Genomic DNA, 20,440 nt, shown 5'->3' with positions numbered 1-20,440 from the left:
ACTGGGAAGTCTTCAGAGCTACCCTTTGCATCTAAAAAAATGGGGTCGGGGGAGTCATCAGAATGGATAAATCATGTTATAGTCTCCTATTATGGTCTGCCTGGGTTGAACGAGCTGCTTCTGGCTCTCGTGTAGGCCTCACTAACACAGGAATGGTCGCCTTTTAGACTCTTCTTGTTCTTAGAGCACCTGCGGCAGCATCTCTCACTATGGGGCTACCAACAGGCTCTCTCCCGATTCAGAGCATTCACTCCCATTTTCCTTGCCAGTCTTGCCAGTATCATGTCAGTTGGAGCTGGAAGGGATCTTAGACATCCTCTGGTCCAGAGTCCTTGTTTGAAAGTGAGAAAACTAGGGAGATTGTGGGACTTTCCTTAGCCCTTCCCAGCCACCTGGTGACAGAGCTGGGCCTGGAATCAGGGCTCTTTCCTCGAACCGCTCTGTTCCCATCCTTGCTTCATCTTGGGCTTTTTTTCTTAGCTAGGTCTTGTAGCTACTCATTTTGATGGGTGACGATTTCATTTTTCTAAAACTCATAATACATTCCGATTCATTAGACCTAAATCTTCATTTATCAAAAAAATACGATTTCTTATTGGAACAGGAGTAATCCAGAGCCCCAGGTTGTATCACTGGTCATTTTCCTTAAAATCATTTGTGGGACGCCTGGGTGGCTCAGTCAGTTAAGCGTCTGACTCTTTGTTTCAGCTCAGGTCATGATCTCAGGGTTGTGGGATCGGGCCCCGTGTCGGGCTCCATGCTCAGCACAGAGTTTCTCTGCTTGAGCTTCTCTCTTCCTCTCCCTCTGCCCCTCCTGTTCATGTGCGCTCATGCACTCTCTCTCTCTCTCAAATCTTAAAAAAAAATAAAGTAAAATCATTTGTAAGTCTAGGCTTAATCATTTCCCCATTTATAAAATAAAATAATGATAATAATAGATCCTTCATAAGGAAGGTTCTCACGGTACTTTTGTCCCATTTGAAAGGCAACTAAGCACTGTTCTTGGTTCTCAGATGAGGAATATACATGGGTGCTGACGCCAGAGAGTCTGCAGTATGGGACCGGCACCTACCACCTAACATCTGCCTTGGACAAGAGCCAGGAGAGTGCCCAGCAGATGCCCACCCTGTTCTCGGTGGTGACGGCCATCACGCAGTGTTATTTCTGGGACAGCCACAACAGCACGTGGAAGAGCGGTGGATGCCACGTAAGAAGCCACGCCACTTCCTCTTTCTCTCCCGCCTGAGCTGGCATGAAACGCAGAGCTTCTTTTACCTCATTTGGGCGGGCCCAGAAAGAAAATTCATCGGAGGGGAAATAAGTCAGCCTGGGAAAAAGAAGGACCGTGGGTAGTGGGCCAGGAGAGTGCAACTCTTTGGAGCAGGCTTGGGCCTCATGTGTCATTTCTTTCTCAAACATGAGTCCAGGGTGAATCGGACAGTTCCAGATGAAGTAAGCAATATGTAGAAGTTCTGCAAGTATTAAATATGTTGTGGGTAAAAGGAAAACTTCTTGCTCAATGAAAGAGAACTTTTCTAAAAATAAGCTAGCAGAGGCGCCTGGGTGGCTCAGTCGGTTAAGTGTCTGCCTTCGGCTCAGGTTATGATCCCCGTGTCCTGGGATCGAGCCCCACATCGGGCTTCCTGCTCAGCGGGGAGCCTGCTTCTCCCTCTGCCTGCTGCTCCCCCTGCTTGTGCTTGCTTTTTCTCTCTGACAAATAAATAAAAACTTAAAAAATAAGCTAGCAGATTCTTGTACATTCCAGGCCAGGTGGCGACTCTTCACGTTGTTACCTAGTTCCAGATGTGTGCCCACTTTAAAATGGCCCCCTCACTTTCACACTGGTGAATGTGTGCGATCCCATCTGATTTAAGTCCTGGTTCAGTTGCACAAAGACTGCGGTGCAAGGTTCTGGAAATCATGAGGCAGTTCGTCAAAGAGCTGAGAGGGGGTCATTCACATGGGAGTAGGAGGAAAGAGGATGCTCTGGAAGGCACTGACCCGACATGGGGCTCAATCCCAGGACCCTGAGATCATGACCTGAGCCGAAGGCAGACGCTTAACCGACTGAGCCACCATTCATGGCCTCAGCAGTGATTTCTGGAAGATCTGGAGCGGTGCCTCTCTAGCAAATCCTCTACCTGGGAGCCTATTCAGTGGCGGATTCTGTTGCAGTAAATCAGGGTGGGACCTTAGCTCTGCCTTTCTAACAGGCTCCCAGGTGATACCAGTGCTCCCAGACATGGAGACAGCACTCTGAGTAGCAAGACTCACCCAGCAGTGACCCCGCTGCTCACAAAAGGTACCAGGGGGTTTCCTGCCTCCTGGAAGCCCTGTGCAGCGCTTGGACCCCATGCAAGGAACAGAGCTGCAGGGAGCAGGATGAGAGTTCCTCCCAGGGCAAGAGATAGCCCCGCACCCAGAATTTGACCTTGTGTCATGGAAAGCAGTCAGTCATCCTGACAATATTTTCAGCTTTCCATCTGCACCATCAAACGTGGAATTGGTACCTGCCATTTGATTGCCTGGTGGTATTTTTAAAAAATTTTTTTATGAAGAAATGTTATAACATATGGAAAGTTATAGGGGATAATATAATAAAAACATTAAACACTGTTCAGTTCTATTACAAAGTTAATATTTGGCTCTATTTAAAATAGTTCAGATTTTTTAAAATAATAAAACATTCAGGAATAATCAAAGCCCTTTATGTATCCTCTCCGTCTTTTTTTTGGAAAGATTTAATTTATTTAGAGAGCATGAGACAGAATCTCAAGCAGACTCCCCTCTGAGCATGGAGCCTGACATGGGCCTTGATCTCACGACCCTGAGATCGTGACTTGAGCCGAAATCAAGAGTCAGACCCTTAACCAACTGAGCCACCCAGGTGCCCCTGTATCTCCCTTAGTCTTTTGTCCTCCCTCTCACCAAAGGGTGACCACTGTCCTGAGTTGGCATGTGTACTCATTCTTCTAGCACATGTTTATTGGGCATCATTTACGTGCCAGGCCCACGTCTAGAACTAGAGTTACAGAGATGGACACGATAGCATCCTTGTGAGCTTCTGTTCCAAGGAGGGGGACTGACAAACATAGATACAGGAGTGTCGTTTTGCATGCTTTTGGTTTCTGTGTAAATGGCACCATCTGTACCATATTCTTCTTTAACTTGTATTTTTTTAAAGATTTTATTTATTTATTTGACAGAAGGGGAGAGAGAGAGAGCACAAGCAGGGGGAGTGGGAGAGGGAAAAGCAGACTCCCTGCTGAGCAGGGAGCCCGACATGGGGCTCAATCCCAGGACCCTGAGATCATGACCTGAGCCGAAGGCAGACGCTTAACCAACTGAGCCACCCAGGCACCCCTTTAACTTGTATTTTTCATTTAGCATTTATGCACGTCGCTATATCCAGCTCTAACTCATTCATTTTAACGGCTACAGAGTATCCCCCATCAGTATACAGGAGTAGCTCTCTACTTTGTTCTGCTGGTACTGGACATATACATGTAGGTCGTTTCCGAATTTTTCGTTAAGAACAATGCCGACAGAAACGTTCTTTCTCACGTCCCCCTGCGCGTGTGCAGACTTCCCCTGGGGTCAGTGTTCAGACCTGGAATGGCAGGAGTCAGGGGCTGCCAGCTTGCTCTCCACACTGCTTACCCCGCCGTACGCGACCTCCAGCAGTGAATACGCAACCCAGACACCGTTTTTCCCTCTCTGAATTGCCTGTGTTTGTGTTTTATGTTTGTCCCTTCCTTAGCACTCTGCTCAGTTAGAATCAACGTCTTCATTCTAATTACAGGTTGGGCCACAGAGCACAGTTTTGAGGACACAGGGTCTCTGTAACCGCCTGGCCTACTTAGGCAGCAACTTCTTCATTGTGCCCCGGATGGTGAACGTTAAAGACACGATCAAGCTGTTCCTTCACGTGACCAACAACCCTGTTGGGGTGTCTTTGCTGGTCAGTCTTTCAGGATCCTATATACTCACATGTGTGTGGGCTTGGAGAAAGGATCAAGCAGACATGCAGAAGGTGATAAGATGTTGATTCCAGAAGCTTTTCCATGTGTCTTGAGTGTGTTGAACAAGATGGAAAAATCCCTTGACCAGAAGAGGCTGGTAGTGTGGTACTGGGTGGTGTAGAAATTCAAGGGGTACTTTTCCCCTTAAATTTCTCTTCAAGTCTCTTGTTTCAGGGCTTAGCAACTTGACACTTTATCTCCTTTTTTTTTTTTTTTTTCCCTTTAGTGGAGATTGAACCCTCATGTGATTCATTTAGGCTAGGAATCATCCAGAACATCTAGAGAATTTAACCAAAATCAAATGCAAGTTTATCTCACTTTATGCATCGGATATGAAAGTTACGTGGAAGTGAAATGGTAATTTCACATAACTGCGATGTATAAGAAACCTACAAGGAATCTCTTTTTTGAACAACAACAAAAAAATCCCTTGATGACAGCCTCCTAAGGATTTATTTACTTATTTTAGAGAGCACAAGTGCACAGGGGGAGGGACAGAGGGAGAGAGAAACTAAAGCAGACTCTGCACTGAGTACAGAGTCTTACTCGGGGCTCGATCTCGTAACCCTCAGATCACGACCTGAGCTGAAACTAAGTGTCAGTTGCTTAACCGACTGAGCCACCCAGGCTCCCTGATGACAGTCTTTTCGTAGCTTCTATTGTATGCTTTCTTATTCATATGTTTTCTTACCCTTGGAAATTCTAGAACACACGCCGTCCATTTCTTTGTTGCTGTGGGTGTAGAGTTGCCAGTTTTAGTAAATAAAAACAGGACACCCAGTTAAATTTGAATTTCATGTAAATAATGAGTGCATTTTTAGTATAAAAGGATTCATAGTTTATCTGAGATTCACATTTAACTAGGTATCCTCTGTGTTGTGCAGTAACCCTCCCTGGGTGCGAGGGAAGTGGAAGGATTTGGAAGCCCAAGACTTGATCAGTGGATTCAGTGACTCTTTCATTTTAGAGGCATAAAGCCGGGCCTTCCAGCCCTCACCCCTGTTCCGTCACTTAGGTCAGCTTGTTTACCTGCCACCCGCCAGTCACCCTTGCTTTCCATCAAGTTGCCAAAGCTGGAGCCGTGCATCCTCCTGCTTTTTAGGTGAAGATCCTCCTTGGTTCTGCTTTTCCTACAGGTGACGGTCACTGTCCTGGCCGATAATGACCCCAGCTGTCAGTTTCACTACCTTATTCAGGTCTCCACTGGCTATGGGAGAAAGGCTGCCACAACAGCTAAGGCTTGTGAAATGAATGCTCTTCGCTTCTTGCCTCGCGTCTTCCAGCACACGAGATGCGCTGTGACCTGGTGACGCCCCGGGTCACCGGGAGCACGTTAGGAGCGCGGGTCCTAGTTCCAAACTGTACGTCTGCACGGCCCGCTGTACTTTTGCAGCCCCCCAGAGACTTCATCCCAGTACAGTCCTCTCTGTCTCCCTCTTTCCCCTTAGGGATAAACCCAAAGAATCCTGTTAGGACGTCCTGCATTTTCTCTTTCCTTGTGGTGTTTTAGATGGTTATCACCCTTTATGGATCAGGCGGACGGAGTGAGCCCCATCACCTTTGTGACCCTCAAAAGACAGTCTTTGAGCAAGGGGGACTGGACGTCTTCCTCCTCACACCCAGTCTTCCCTGGGGGAGCTGCATGGCCTGCGGCTCTGGCACGACAACTCAGGGGCCGGCCCTTCTTGGTAAGTACCTGTGTCCGGTGGCCCTGTCCTTCCTTCTCTGTGGACCCCCCAGTCTGGGGTGAGACCAGCATGCTGCCACAACACAGAACAATAACACTCTGGGCTAAATCGTAACAAATGACTAGTAGATTTAAATTTCAAAGCATCTACAAAGGGGAAACCCTGGAGAAAAACAGGAAAATTAACAATATGATTTTGTGTGGCTGGTAAAGTGATAGATGATTTTTTCTTTTATTTTCATTTAATGTTGTCATGATTGTAGAGAGCAAATAACAATTGACTGCCCAAAGTATTATAAATGAGAAGTATCTCTAGGGCACCTGGGTGGCTCAGTCGTTAAGCATCTGCCTTCGGCTCAGGTCATGATCCCAGGGTCCTAGGATGGAGCCCTGCATCGGGTTCCCTACTCAGCAGGAAGCCTGCTTCTCCCTCTCCCACTTCCCCTGCTTGTGTTCCCTCTCTCACTTTCTCTGTCAATTAAATAACATCTTTTAAAAAAAGAAAAGGAAGTATCTCTAAACATGAAAAATATCTTTTTTTTTTTTTAAGATGTTATTTATTTGAGAGAAAGAGTGAGCAAGTGAGAGACAGAGAGAACATAAGCAAGGGGAGGAGCAGAAGGAGAGGGAGAAGCAGACTCCCCGCTGATCAGGGAGCCTGATGTGGGACTCGATCCTAAACCCTGGGATCATGACCTGAGCTGAAAGCAGACGCCCAACCGACTGAGCCACCCAGGCGCCCCGAAAAATATCTTTTTTTTTTTTTTAAGATTTTTATTTATTTATTTGACAGAGACACAGCGAGAGAGGGAACACAAGCAGGGGGAGTGGGAGAGGGAGAAGCAGGCTTCCCGAGGAGCAGGGAGCCCGCTGCGGGGCTCGATCCCAGGACCCTGGGATCACGACCCGAGCCGAAGGCAGATGCTTAACGACTGAGCCTCCCAGCCACCCCCCAAAAAATATCTTTAAAGAGTAAATTTAATAAATGACTATTTACTAAATATACTTCGGGTCAAAATTAAGAGCTTCAGAAGAGGGGAAGGGAAGGCAGAATCATGATATGGGACGGGCCCAGGGGGCTTGCGAGGGAAAGGGTCAGCGATGAGCTGGTGAATCTGACATGTGTGAAGTCCATGTGATTCTGTTCTTCCTGCCGCCACACTCAGAACGAGGGGAGGTGCATGGAGAGAGTCATGATGACATTAACTGAGGATCAAGATGATTGGTTGGGGTTAGGAAAAAAGAATGGAATGGAATCAAAGGTCTAAGGCCCAGGGACTCAGACAAGTCAGTTGCTGAGTGTTGCCCACCTGCAAAGAGTCTGCAGCCTGCCTGAAACTGTTAGCAACACAAGTCTCTCCCTGCCACGCGAGCCCACTAGGCCAGTCAAGTCTAAGCATTTGCTTGCCACTTCCCCTCTGTTCAGGCATCTGCAAAGCACTTGTGCACTATCATTCCAGCTTGATTTGTAAAGCTGAGTAATGTGAATGGGCACCTGAAGAGATATGTAACGTTGCTAGTCATCAAGAAATGCAAATTAAAACCACAGTGAGAGCACCGAACATCTAGTCTAGAATGACTAGAATAAAGTCTGACAAAATCGAGTTTGGGTGAAGTTGGGGGCCACTGGAACTCACGCACCACGGGTGGGCACGCACAACGGTGCAGCCACGTGAACAAACGGTTTGGCAGGGCTCATGAAGTTAAGTAGACATTTACCATATGACCCAGAAATTCCATTCCTAGGTATTCACCCAAGATAAATGAAAACGCATGTCCTTTCCAAGACTTATACACATACGTTCATAGCAGCTTTGTTAATAGTAATCCCAAATTAGAAACAGCATGAATGTCCATCAGGTGAATGAAGAAACAAATGTTAGCGTGTTCATTCAAAGAAATACTACCCACCAACAAAGAGAACAGTCTTCTGATACACACAGTGATGTGGATGAATCTCAGAAACATTATACGGAGTGAAAGAAGCCAGACACAAAAGTATGAATCCACATATATGAAATTCTAAAAAAAGCAAACTAATCTAAGAGACAGAAAGCAGATCAGTGGTACCTGGGGCCAGGGTGAGCCTCAAGGGGGCTGACTAGAAAGGGGCACAGGGAACTTTTTGGGGTGATAATTTGATGGTGGTGGTACTTACACAGTGTTTACATTCCTCGAAATGTATTGAACTGTACAGTTTACAGACCCCAACAGGATGAGATGTCATTAATATGAATGTTGAAGACCACTCCCCACCCCCAGGGATGGCCCCTCAGGCCCTGGTGACAGACGACAGAGGCAGATGGGCTCCTTAAAGAGGTGGCAGGGCGCCGGCACATTTGAACAAGGAAAGAAGGGATACATACACACACTGGAGCGTTGCTAAGTGATAGAAGTCTGCCTTCTGGTTTTGATACATGAATTCCCTTAGAGGTCGGGAAGGGAAAAATTGGATCAGCTCTTGTCTCTTTAGTTCTGGCCTCACAATGAAAAGAATCCATTTACTGACAGCACAAGATTACTTCTTATTACAGCAACAGGTTGTGCCCACCCCCCTAACATACTTATCTTCATTTTACGGTAGGTATGTAAACCAGGTCATTGTCAGTGACATGGCAGGTAAAAGGAAATGGTACTTCATATGCAATTGTTGGCTGGCCGTGAACCTCGGAGAGCACGAGCATGACCGGGTCTTCATGCCAGTCTCAAAGAAAGAACTCTTTTCCTTTAGGTATTGGTGGGAAATGGTGGTGTTCTGCAGGTCTCTGCAGCTCTGTTCGTTTTTTGTTTTGTTTTGTTTTTAATTCCATTTCTCCTCCTCAGATATATTTATCCTGTTTTTAAGCCCAGCCAATATGTTTTATTCTTTCTTTTTGTATCTTATTGCTAGTTCCTCCACATTTGGAGTAGAGCAGGTGCTCAACGTGTGAATTTACCAAACTATCTTGAGTGGAAGCCTGATGCAAACTTTTGTTGAGCAAAAGATTTATCAAAACTCTTAGAAAGCTTAAAAAAACAGTTTTTAATATTAAACTTTCATGCAATATAAATTAACCTTATCCTCAGAAACCTTGTGTCCTAAAATCACAAAAGAATCACGTTGCCAGGTCCTTTGACAGCATCTTTATAGAGATTTTGGATAGTGGCTGAGTTGTTGCTGTGAGCTTATTGTTGGGCAAACCACATCTTCGTCCAGGACACTGTCAGGATGAAGACTCAACGTCTGTCCTGTTCTAATTTATCTTCTTAGACACCTGTTCTCCTCCATCGTTGTAGAAAAGCTCACCCAGGATTATCTGTGGCTCTCAGTGCTAACTCGGCATCCCTGGAACCGGTTTACAAGAGTCCAGAGGCTTACTTGCTGCATGACATTGTTTCTGTGCACCATGGTCATCAACCTTATGTTCTGGAGAAGCAGCACCAGAGCCGAGAGAGATGAGCAAGGTATGGAGGATCCTAACGTGTGGTGTTTGTGGTGTGTAATCCTTTTACTTTAGTGCACCCTCCTTCATAAATTCATTCATTCATTCATTCATTCATTGAGTGAGGCAGCCTTGGGAACACATCGGTCCTATCCTTAGATGTCCTATCCCTAGATAATGTCCATGATAATGTCCTGTCTTTAGATAACCATGGTTAAATTGCCAAATAAATACCTAAACCTGGGAGAGGAATGACTGAGATGACTTCAGCTCTTGAGGATGAAGGTTGATGTAATGCTCTTCTTCCAGTGGGTCCGTTTCCTGTGACCTGGTCCCAGCTGATCATCAGCGTCCAAACTGCTGTCCTCCTCTTCCCTGTCAATCTTGTAATTGGGCGCCTCTTCCTGCTGATCCAGCCACAGGAGCCCCTGCCTCTCTTTCCTCCCAGCCAAGCCTCCTGCCCCTCAGATGCTACTTCTGAGCCTCTGTCTCTCACAAAGGTGGCTGAAGTAAGCTTGGTGTCTAATTTTATAGGTAGATGGCGGGCTCTGCTTCCCCGTGTAGTGAGAAAGGCCAGTAGAGCGGATCCCCTGGAAGGCTCGTGGGCCCTGTTAACCTTGATAGCTTTTCCCTAACTCCCGTCCCCTGGGCCATGATGCATCATGCCCCTCGTCTCTCTTCTTGATGTATTCTGAGGACTGGGTGTGAGTGCAGAAGGTACCACTCTCGAGTTTTCGTTGGTGACGTTTTATCTAACTGTCCCTTCTTTCATTCTGTATTCCCTCATAAAACTAGTTTTGAAGCTACTGTGAGGTGACTTCTTTCTGAAAAAAGAGAAAGAAAATGAAAAACAGAGGTTCTTTCCACTAAGCATTTGCCTCTCCGAGTGAAGAGACGACCTTACCATCTGTAACTGCTCCCGGTCCTGGGTGAATGTCAGACTGACTTTCCTCGTCTTGGGTCTACATTCAGGAATTAAAGGAAACTGTGGGGTTCCTGCTCAGGAGAAACATACCTACTCTCAGAGCGGGAACAATCTTTATGGATGTCTCACAGCATTGACAAGATGGCACCGCTTTTAGCCAGCCTCATCTGTTCTCACTTGGAGGGTCCCGGCTCTCATCAGCAGGCAGGACCCCATCAGGCAAACGGTAAAGCTCCGCAGGTGTTAGTAACTGATCTGTTATCCGCCTCCCACTCGCTTGCCTGCGTCTTACTCCCTCCTACCTCTCGGCATAACCAACAGGAAGATACAACCTTCTGCTTGTTTTCATTTTCCTTAAGCTTTCCAGGATAGAGCTGATAGCTTTCGCGACAGTGTATCTGGTGATACAAAAGGAAGGATTAAGGAAGAACCCACAAAAATGCCCTCTCGTTCAGACCCCCTCATACTCCATCTGCTTTGCTGGGGGCTCTTGGGACTTGTCATTCTTTTTCTTCTTTGGAATAAGGAGATTAGGTGATTTATGGAATCTTGAATATAGTTTGCACCCCAAGGCCCCTGGGCACTTACTGCAGTTCTGGTGAAGAAAGCCCCATTAGGTTTAAATTTTTATTTGCTCCAAATCAAAAGCGTTTTATTATGATTATTATTATTATGGATCAAAGTGTAGAAGTTTAGAAATTGTTAGCAGTTCACCAGCACGCTCAGAGAAGACAGTCATAATTATTGGGTCCCGCCTCCATGGACTGGGAAATGTAACCTCCTCATCAGTGAATGAGTTGCTCCTCTCTGTGAGCCCCGGCCTGTATTGGCAGCCACATCATCTCTGCTGTTACCCGCTCAGAGTTCTGCAGCAGCTGCAATCGCACTTAGGCGCCCTGGGTCCCGCCCAGGCCGACCAGCCTCGTGACGTCCTCGATGCCACCAACCGACTGCAAAAACTCCAGGAGCTCTTGGAAACACATACTCTTCCCACAGAGCAGGGGCCCTCCAGGTAAGGCACGGCACCGGCCTTCCCCGATCGCTGCCATCTTCCCAATTGCAATCCTCCCCTCTCTCTCAGCTGCTACTGGCTTTCAGATGATTCCTTCAACCTCTGTTCTTTTTTTTTTTTTTTTTAATTAATTTATTTGACAGAGAGAGACACAGCGAGAGAGGGAACACAGGCAGGGGGAGTGGGAGAGGGAGAAGCAGACTCCCCGCCGAGCAGGGAGCCCGATGTGGGACTCGATCCAGGGACTCCAGGATCATGACCTGAGCCGAAGGCAGTCGCTTAACCAACTGAGCCACCCAGGCGCCCCAACCTCTGTCCTGAAGGGAGGCAACCAGTTTCCCCATCCTGAGCCCATCGCTCATGGCCTGCCCGGAGAGCTGACTTACGTCTGCTGGCTCTTTCTGGGTGTCGCTAGCCTGGCTGCAGCCTTTTTTTAATGCGCTTGATAGCCTGGAGCTGACCAAAGAGCAAAAGCCACCAGCTGGGTTACATGGATGCTGTTATCAGTGCTTCACAACCTCTTCATCAGGCAGCCAGTCAAGGTCGGTGAAAAACGGGTTGTGCGGGCATGGGGGGTGGGGGCAGACCCACTCACGTTCCAGGTAGCTCGCTTGGGAAAATGAGACCCTTGGGTGTCAATTCAAAGTGCCTAATGGTTCGGACAATTTGACACCCCCCCCAAAAAAGAAAACAGAAAGAGGCAGAATGAAATTTCAGGTATGTGTGAAGTCAGAGAAAAAACTAGTGAGAACTGACAGACTAGTAGAAGCAGAGCAGAAAAGGGTTGACAAGAAAGGACAAGTAAAAAAATCAACGGTGGACTACTTTGAAAAAAAAAAGCACCAGGAAATTTAATTTTTAAAAACTTTTTTTTTAAATGATTTTATTTATTTATGAGAGAGCACACAAGCAGGCGGAGTGGGAGAGGGAGAAGCAGGCTTCCCGCTGAGCAGGGAGTCTGATGCGGGGCTCGATCCCAGGACCCCAAGATCATGACCTGAGCTCCAGGCAGATGCTCAACCTCCTGAGCCACCCAGGCACCCCAATTTTTAAAAACTTTAAGAAAAATGCCAAGCCCACAGAAATGTGTGGAGAATAGTCTAATGAACTCTACCCTTCTGTTAGCCAGCTTCAACAATTACTTCATTACCAAAACAAGCCAGTCTTGTTTCATCTATTTTGGGAAAAAAAAAAGTCTTACTTTATATCATTTTATCCCTAAATATTTTAGTATATGTATTTCTAAAAGATAAGCACTTTTTTTGAAAACACAAATATAAAAACCATTATCACACTAATGTCTTAATATTTACACAATATGAATGTACCTTATGCTATGAAAAGGTTAAGATGGTAAGTTTTTTGTTATGTGTATTTTATCACTTTTTTTAAAGTCATTGTTCCAGTTTTCCTAGTTGTCTCGTAAATGTTTATTTTACGGTTACTTTGTTGAAATCAAGATTCAAATAAGGTTCATGTGTTGCCATTAGTTGGTCTGTCTCTTGAGTGCTTTTTATACTAAGTCTGCAGACGCCCCCTCCCTTCCCTTCACTCTCCATTCTTTGTATTTATCACAGGGCATTTGTTGAAGAAACCGAATTTTGTCCAGTAGAGTTTTGAAAATATTCTGGATTTTGCTGACAGGATTGCTTCTGCTTTAAGAACCTCAAGGATGGGCCGAGCTCCCACAAGCAAACCTGGGGAGCTCTTGAAACTTTTGACATCCAGGCCTCACTCCAGACCAATTAAACAGTAATCTCTGGAGATGGGTTCCAAGGCCCAACTCATTTAAAATTTCCCAGGTGATTCTGGTGTATAGTCCCATTGGAGACCCACCCATCCCCGGGGAGACAAGGAGTAGGTAGAGCTTAACGATAAACTGCTCGAGGATGGACACCTGGCTGGCTTAGTGGAGCATGCGACTCGTACTCTCGGGGTTGTAAGTTCGACCCCACGTTGAACTCAAGTTTTTTTACTAAATTTTTTTAAATCTTGGGGCACTTGGTGGCTCAGTCGTTAAGCGTCTGCCTTCAGCTCAGTCATGATCCCAGGATCCTGGGATCGAGCCCCTCATCGGGCTCCCTGCTCTGCAGGAAGCCTGCTTCTCCCTCTCCCACTCCCCCTGCTTGTATTCCTCTCTTTCTGTGTCTCTTTCTGTCAAAAATTAAAAATCTTTAAAAAAAATTTTTTTTTTTAATTTTTTTTAATCTTTTTTTTTTTTTTAATTTTTTATTTATTTGACAGAGAGAGAGATAGCGAGAGCAGGAACACAAGCAGGGGGAGTGGGAGAGGGAGAAGCAGGCTTCCCGCCGAGCAGGGAGCCTGATGTGGGACTCGATCCTGGGACTCCGGGATCATGACCTGAGCTGAAGGCAGACGCTTAACGACTGAGCCACCCAGGCGCCCAAATTTTTTTAATCTTAAAAAAAAAAAAAAAAAATGCTGGCAGAGACAGACCAAAAAAATAACGAGATCTCTATCAGGATATTCAGTTGTACCAAACACCCAAAGGGCTTCAGGAAATGAAAAATGTCATTTACCAAATTTTAAAATTCAGTAGTTGAGTTGAAGGAGATGTCCTTAATGAGACTAAAATTAATGATCAGGAAAATCAAATAAACCAAAATAATGCAAAACATGAAAAAGAAGAGACTTAGGAGATCCAGGGTACTTGGCATACAGGTAATAGGATTGGTGATAATTAAACAATCCACTGTTGCAAAGAAATCCTGAATTTATATTGAGAGGCCTCAAGTAGTTCCAGGCACAGTCAATTTTAAAAGACATGCTGAAACAGAGGATAGTTCTAGAATGGGGCCTACGAGTCTGCATTCGTGACAATTTCCCAGGGGATGCCGAAGCAGCTGGTCCGTGGATCACACTTGGAGTAGTATCATTCTGACTAACAGCTTCTCTGAAAAGTCAGTATCATGAAAAAAAATTAAGGATGGAGGAGTGCAACGACTGAGTGGCTCAGTTGTTAAGCGCCTGCCTTCGGCTCAGGTCATGATCCCAGGGTCCTGGGATCGAGTCCCACATCGGGCTCCCTGCTTGGCAGGAAGTCTGCTTCTCCCTCTCCCACTCCCCCTGCTTGTGTTCCTGCTCTCGCTCTCTCTCTCTCTGTCAAATAAATAAATAAAAATCTTTAAAAAAAAAAGAAAGATGGAGGAGTGTTGTAGATCCTTCAGTGAAAGAAGACATGTTTAGTATGGATAGGATATTATACAAGGAAATTATTGAAACTTTCCTTAACTGTGATAATGATAGGAGAACATCCTGGTTTTTAGGTGACACATGCTTGCCTACAGGCAGTCCTCCTCTGTGCCCTTTCAGCGTACATGAATTTTAGTCACATGGTTTAGTTAAATAACACCAGGGTCCCAGCAACACAGTTCAAGTATCATTTACCATGGTCTTCTACCTGCGAGCGATCACATGAAGTTCTAACTGCTTGCTGCTAACTCTGCAGTCCACAGATCGCTACCCCAGTAACAGCCGTGCATCATCATCAGTGGCCGATCATGTCACTTCTTTCAAAGTGTGTGGATGATCGGCCCCCTGTTACCCCGATGAGGTACAGACAGCAAAACGTATAGCTGTGTTATCTCCTTGTCTCTCAGCCATAAACTCCTGTGACATTTTACCCCCCCCCCCAAAAAAAAATCAGAAGAGGCAATTGGCCAACAAAGATGTAAATGCAACAGGGGTGCCTGGCTGGGTTAGTCAGTGGAGACTGCAACTCTTGATCTCAAGGTTGTGAGTTTGAGCCCCATGTGGCATGTATAGATTACTTAAATAAATAAAAAAATATTTAAGATTTTTATTTAGCTATTTAAAATATTTATTTTAGTTATTTAACAGAGAGAGCACAAGTAGGCAGAGCGGCAGACAGAGGGAGAGGGAGAAGCAGGTTCTCCACTGAGCAGGGAGCCCAATGCTGGGCTCAATCCCAGGAACCCTGGGATCATGACCTGAGCCAAAGGCAGACGCTTAACCAACTGAGCCATCCAGGCGCCACTAAATAAATAAAATTTTAATAAATTATTTAAAATAAATAAAAGCGGCATCTTCATCTTCAGTTTTTGCATCCCTTTAGTAAATAAGCTTCACTTCTAAGAACCTATCCTTAGAAAACTCAGAGTACTTTATTAAAAAAAAAAAAAAGAACAATGTAAATATCCAAAAATAGGACACTGCTTAATTTATGAGACAGCCATATCCATATAATGGAATGCCAAGCAACCATTAAAAATCTTAAAAATACTGTAGTGATGTGGAAAGCTAGTCTGGATATATTAAGACAAAGTGATTGAAGGATATATTCCAAATTTTAAAGTTTTCTTAAAATCTCTAATTCTTTTTTTCCAAATTTTTATAATAAACGTGTATCACTTCAGTTAAAAAAAAAAAAGTTGCAGGGGAGTGTTGGGGAAAAAATATAAAAAGAGGAAGAGAAGAGATGGAAGTTACTGGTATCGCTACAGTGTTGAATTTGGTTCCACCGCGGCCAACCAGATTTGCGGCTTTTTCCCCCAAGTCTGGTCCAGGGACTGTCCACCAGAGGGCGACCTTAGGTCTCCAGAGCAGACACCCAGAATTGCTATCTCGGAAAAGGGGTGTGCGGCAGCAGGCTGGAAATAGCACCCTTGTCCTTTATTCTCGTGAGGATTGGAGCACTTTCTTCCCCTCTGTGGAAATTAAAGGACGGGGGCAAACTTGTTGCACATGTAACCAATACTTAAGGTCTTACTCAGTTCTAAGATTTTAGGAAAAACGGACACTTAATCCTTGAGACTTTTAAAAAGTGTAGCTTCTCCAGCCCAGCTCTTCGGAGGCCATCCAAGACAGGTTATTCTTAAGTGACGTCGGCAGATCATCACAAATCATTCAATAGCTGAAGCTTTCCTAGACAAGCAGCTTGAGGACCACAGGCCAAAATACAAATATTAACATTATATTAACCAGGTCCCTACGATTATGCAAAAATAATCATGGAACTCCCTAATTCTCAGTTTTCCATGATAGTAGAGGGGCAAATAATGGAAGCGTGTTAATCATACCTTCAGCTTTACGTAAGGGCATCACCTTGGGTCCTGTGATACCTGCTGCTTAGTTTCCCCTGTGATCTTCCCGTCTAGGCGATCTTCCTCACGCTGTTCGGCTCCCTGATGCTGAACCGGATGCCGTGGCTTACCAGAGAGAAGGAACAACAAACAAGGAGGATCTTGGCACTCTTGGGTAATTCAAGTAGTTCTAAGTACCAACATCTGATTTTGCAAAGAGCAGATGCCGGAGTAGCGGACCCCTAGCTACATCACCACCTCGCATTTATGCACGCAGGGACCTTGTCTGGTTAGCTGGCTGCCCCTTCTCGGCTGCCCAAGGCGATCCAGTGCATCACCAGCACTCGTGCGTTCTTCCCAAGACCCCCTCGTGCTGCCTCAGTGCCTCACCTCGCGTCCGTGTCCTAGATCTCCTCCCGAGTCTTTCTCGCTCCCGGGCCCCAGAGGCTGTTTCCGACCACTCACCGTCTGTATCTGGATAGATGGGGTCAAATCAAACATGCCCCAGTCGGGGTGGCCTGCCCCGCAAACCCACTTCTTCACTGTATTCTCTCATTTTTTAAAAAAGATTTATTTATTTGAGAGAGAGAGCGGGAGGGGCAGATGGAGAGAGAGAGCAAATCCAAAGCAGACTCTGCACTAAGCGCAGAGCACGGCATGGGGCTCGATCTCACGACCCTGAGATCACGACCTGAGCCGAAACCAAGAGTTAGGCGCTTAACCCACTGCGCCACCCAGGCGCCCCTATGTTTTCTCATTTCAATAAAGAATATCCCTCCTCTCTTAAAATGTCAGAGTAATCCTAAATTCTTAGTCTTCACAGTCACCAAGCCTGAGGGACACTACCCTCTAAATAACTGACTGGAGCTGTACCTATCACGTAGATGAACCACACAAACACAGTGGTAATCAAAAAAATTAATACTTTAATCATGGGAAATAGCATATGTATATATAAATACACACATATGTGTGTGTGTATTTTTTTAATGAAGAAGTGCATGGGAATGATAAATTCAGGATTAGATTAGCTCTCTGAAGAAAAGGATACCATCACAGATGAACAGACTCTAAGTGGAAATCAATTTATTTATTTATTTTACAGAAAGAGCACGAGCCATGGAGAGAGGCAGAGGGAGAGGGAGAGGGAGAGAGAGAATCTTAGGCAGGCTCCACACCCAGTGGTAAGCCCAATGTAGGGCTCCATCTCACAACCCTGAGAATATGACCTGAGCTGAAATCAAGAGTCAGATGCTTAACCAACTGAGCCACCCAGGTGCCCCTAATTTTTACTTATTTTAAATAATCTCTACACCCAACATGGGGTTCAAACTCATGGCCCCAAGATCAAGAGTCACATGCTCTTCTGACTGAGCCAGCGGGGAGCCCAATGCAATCACTTCTTTCTTTCTTTTTTTTTTTTTTTAAGATTTTATTTATTTATTTGACAGAGAGAGACAAGGTGAGAGAGGGAACACAAGCAGGGGGAGTGGGAGAGGGAGAAGCAGGCTTCCCGAGGAGCAGGGAGCCCACTGCGGGGCTCGATCCCAGGACCCTGGGATCATGACCTGAGCCGAAGGCAGACGCTTAACGACTGAGCCACCCATTTCTTAAACTGAGTGGTAGAGACATTACTATGGGGTAGGCAACCCATTCCTTACAAGATCTTTAAAAATTAATCTAATTTCAAACAGTTTTCCATGCTCTTGAGTAGCTGTTCCCTCTGCCTAAAAGGCTTTTTTTTTTTTTAAAAGCAAGGACTTTTTTTTTTCTTGTCTGTGTCCATCTGAAGAATTGTATCTGAGTCATCCTTCAAAACAAATGTCAGGTTTCACTCTGTGACACCTTCTCTGACTTCCTCAGGAGATTTATTTTCTCTTTGGTGATTCCCCAAGCACTAGGCACGTACATGCTGGCGAGTTTTATGTCCTATTCTAATTCTTTCTCTCTCTCCATCTTGGTTTGCGTGTCTCTGGCTACGTCTCACAGTGTGGTCTGTAGATGAGCAGCACTGATATCTGGAATTTTCAGAAATGAGCAGTCTTAGGCCTCACCCCACAATCTGCATTTGAACAAAATTCCCAGGTGATTCCTTTGCACATTGAAATTTGAGAAACACCGCTGTAGAACAGTACTCCCAACGTGTGGGTCCCTGACTAGAACTGTTCATTTCTAGTCCAAGATAAATGCAGAAACTGAGAGCAAACATTTAGAAAGTTTTATAGCAATTGGACCAATTTTAGATTGTATCTAATTTTCAAGATGGGATTTGGATTTTACATGCTCTTGTTTTACTTCGTTTTTCTAGCAATCAATTTTTATTATATTTTATAGCAGTATCAGTCCCCAGGGTGCCTGGGTGGCGCCGTCATTTGAGTGTCCCTACTCTTGGTTTTGGCTCAGGTCATGTGTGATCTCAGGATCTTGGGATCCAGCCCCCCTTCAGTGGGCTCCACGCTCAGGGCAGAGCCTGGTTAAGATTCTTTCTCTGTCTCTTCCTCTGCCCGTCCCCCCACGCCGTGTGCACACACACACACTCTCTCTTTCTCAAATAAGTAAATCTTAAAAAAAAAAAAAAAAAGTATAAGTCCCCAGTGGATTGGAATTTTTAAGTCTTTTTTTTTTTTTTTTTAAAGATTTTATTTATTTGAGAGAGAGAGAACACCTGAGAGGGGATAGGGTCTGAGGACAAAGCAGACTCCCTGCCGAGCAGGAAGCCCGATGCGGGACTCGATCCCGGGACTCCAGGATCATGACCTGAGCCGAAGGCAGTCGCTTAACCAACTGAGCCACCCAGGCGCCCTTTAAGTCCTTTTTGAGAAGTCCCACATAGGTGGGTTTATTCTTTTTTTTTTTTTTTGCATTTAATAGGAGGTGTTCACAGTAGAGTTTCAGCAGCTGTTAATGAATAACTGCTTAGTGAAATATAACTATTTTTTGGCCTACATTTGAATTTTTGACAGCAAAATGTCCACCAGTACCTGGTTCAAGAGATAAGAACAACCCCGTGTATGTAGCTCCAACTATCAACAGTCCAATTAAGCGCCCAGAAAGAACCTTGAAAGAGAAGAAGCTTTTCAAGCTGACAGGAGATATTTTGGGTATGGAGAGCAAACAGCAATGTGTCCATCCTGCAGCACATTTCCCAGCAGAGGGGGAGTGAAAAGAAAGTGAGAATATAGGACAATGAAAAGCTATCTTAAAATACTCACCTTGAAAAAAATATGGACTCCAAGGCAGTGTGGTAAATGGGAAGACACCTGAACTCAGGAGTCATGAGATGTCCGCGTGTGCTTGAATCAGTCCCTTCCTCTGCGCACAGAGCATAATAACAGAGCGTGCTCTGTACGCTTCTCAGGCTGGAGGAAAAATTAATATGTTTTCTAAATGGCAACCCTCTCAGTGCAGGAGAACTGGGTCAGCACATACAGTGTTTGGGTTATCGGATTTCCTGGGCCAAAGAAGACCAATTCTGTGTTTATTGGCCTTCCCTTTCTTGTGGACATAGTCCATAGAGAGAGAGAGAAAGGTTGGGGGCGGGGTGCATTTATAAGAACTAAAATACGGCAATTTTCATGTGGGGTTTTGTGTACCTTATTTCAAGTAAACTTTCTGATTAGCGGCAGAATAATTCTGGGAAGGAATATAACAATGTTTGTGGGTACCACTGCATGCCAAATACATTGGCTCGTCTGTTTACAGCTGTTTGGTTGAACCATATGGAATTACCTTCACCTTTTAAATATGCCATGAAGGAGAGGGTGTAGAGAATTCATAAGCTAACCACTCAACTAATTTTTTTTTCATCTTCTATCCTCGTACAAATCCTCTTCCTTATCTTGTTGATGACGACAGTCTACTCAGCACAGAACTCGAATAGGTTTTACCTCCATCAGGCTATCCAGAAGAGTTTCTCCCACTGTTTCTCAGAGATCAGACTTCTGAAGCATTTCTACCCGTGGACCAATCGCACCTTCCTAACCTTTATGGGGTTACAGAGATACGGACACAGTTCTGGGCCCCAGCTTCTTGGATGCTTCTTGGTCAGTATTTTCTACCAGTTACCAACACTTTGTTGTAACTTTAGATCGTAAGTAAGCTGTATTCTGAAAGTTGTTGCATTCATTTATCTCAGGATTGGTGGCTTCCTTTTGGGATTTAGAACATCTCCTAGGTTCCTGGGGAAAGAAACCTAAAAGACATGCTCATCTCAGTAAAGGTGTTTTGGTGCATTTAGGAGAGCTTTTACAGATGGCAACTCCTATGCATTGCGTGTTGGTTCTTTTTTTTTTTTTTTAAGATATTTATT

The 20,440-nt window shown here is 45.1% G+C and overlaps 1 protein-coding gene across 1 annotated transcript in view; it reads left to right on the top strand.

Annotated features, from left to right (window-relative positions):
* The window catches only part of PKD1L3 (polycystin 1 like 3, transient receptor potential channel interacting), a 66,335-nt gene that overhangs the window by 24,720 nt on the left and 21,175 nt on the right, over positions 1 to 20,440 (top strand). Inside the window, 16 exon segments of the mRNA XM_064581561.1 lie at positions 1,014 to 1,207; positions 3,803 to 4,033; positions 5,159 to 5,260; positions 5,533 to 5,641; positions 5,644 to 5,710; positions 8,294 to 8,440; positions 8,960 to 9,153; positions 9,441 to 9,640; positions 10,104 to 10,141; positions 10,143 to 10,296; positions 10,890 to 11,068; positions 11,392 to 11,414; positions 11,417 to 11,610; positions 16,207 to 16,306; positions 19,095 to 19,224; positions 19,943 to 20,221. Coding sequence (XP_064437631.1) covers positions 1,014 to 1,207; positions 3,803 to 4,033; positions 5,159 to 5,260; positions 5,533 to 5,641; positions 5,644 to 5,710; positions 8,294 to 8,440; positions 8,960 to 9,153; positions 9,441 to 9,640; positions 10,104 to 10,141; positions 10,143 to 10,296; positions 10,890 to 11,068; positions 11,392 to 11,414; positions 11,417 to 11,610; positions 16,207 to 16,306; positions 19,095 to 19,224; positions 19,943 to 20,221 — 2,341 coding nt within the window.

This window comes from Mirounga angustirostris, unplaced genomic scaffold, assembly GCF_029215605.1.
Source record: "Mirounga angustirostris isolate CCGP_5_RB_7025 unplaced genomic scaffold, mMirAng1.0.hap1 SCAF_16, whole genome shotgun sequence".
Lineage (NCBI taxonomy): Eukaryota > Metazoa > Chordata > Mammalia > Carnivora > Phocidae > Mirounga > Mirounga angustirostris.
Note: the sequence above shows the minus strand (reverse complement) of the source record. Positions and strands in the feature narration are given on the sequence as shown.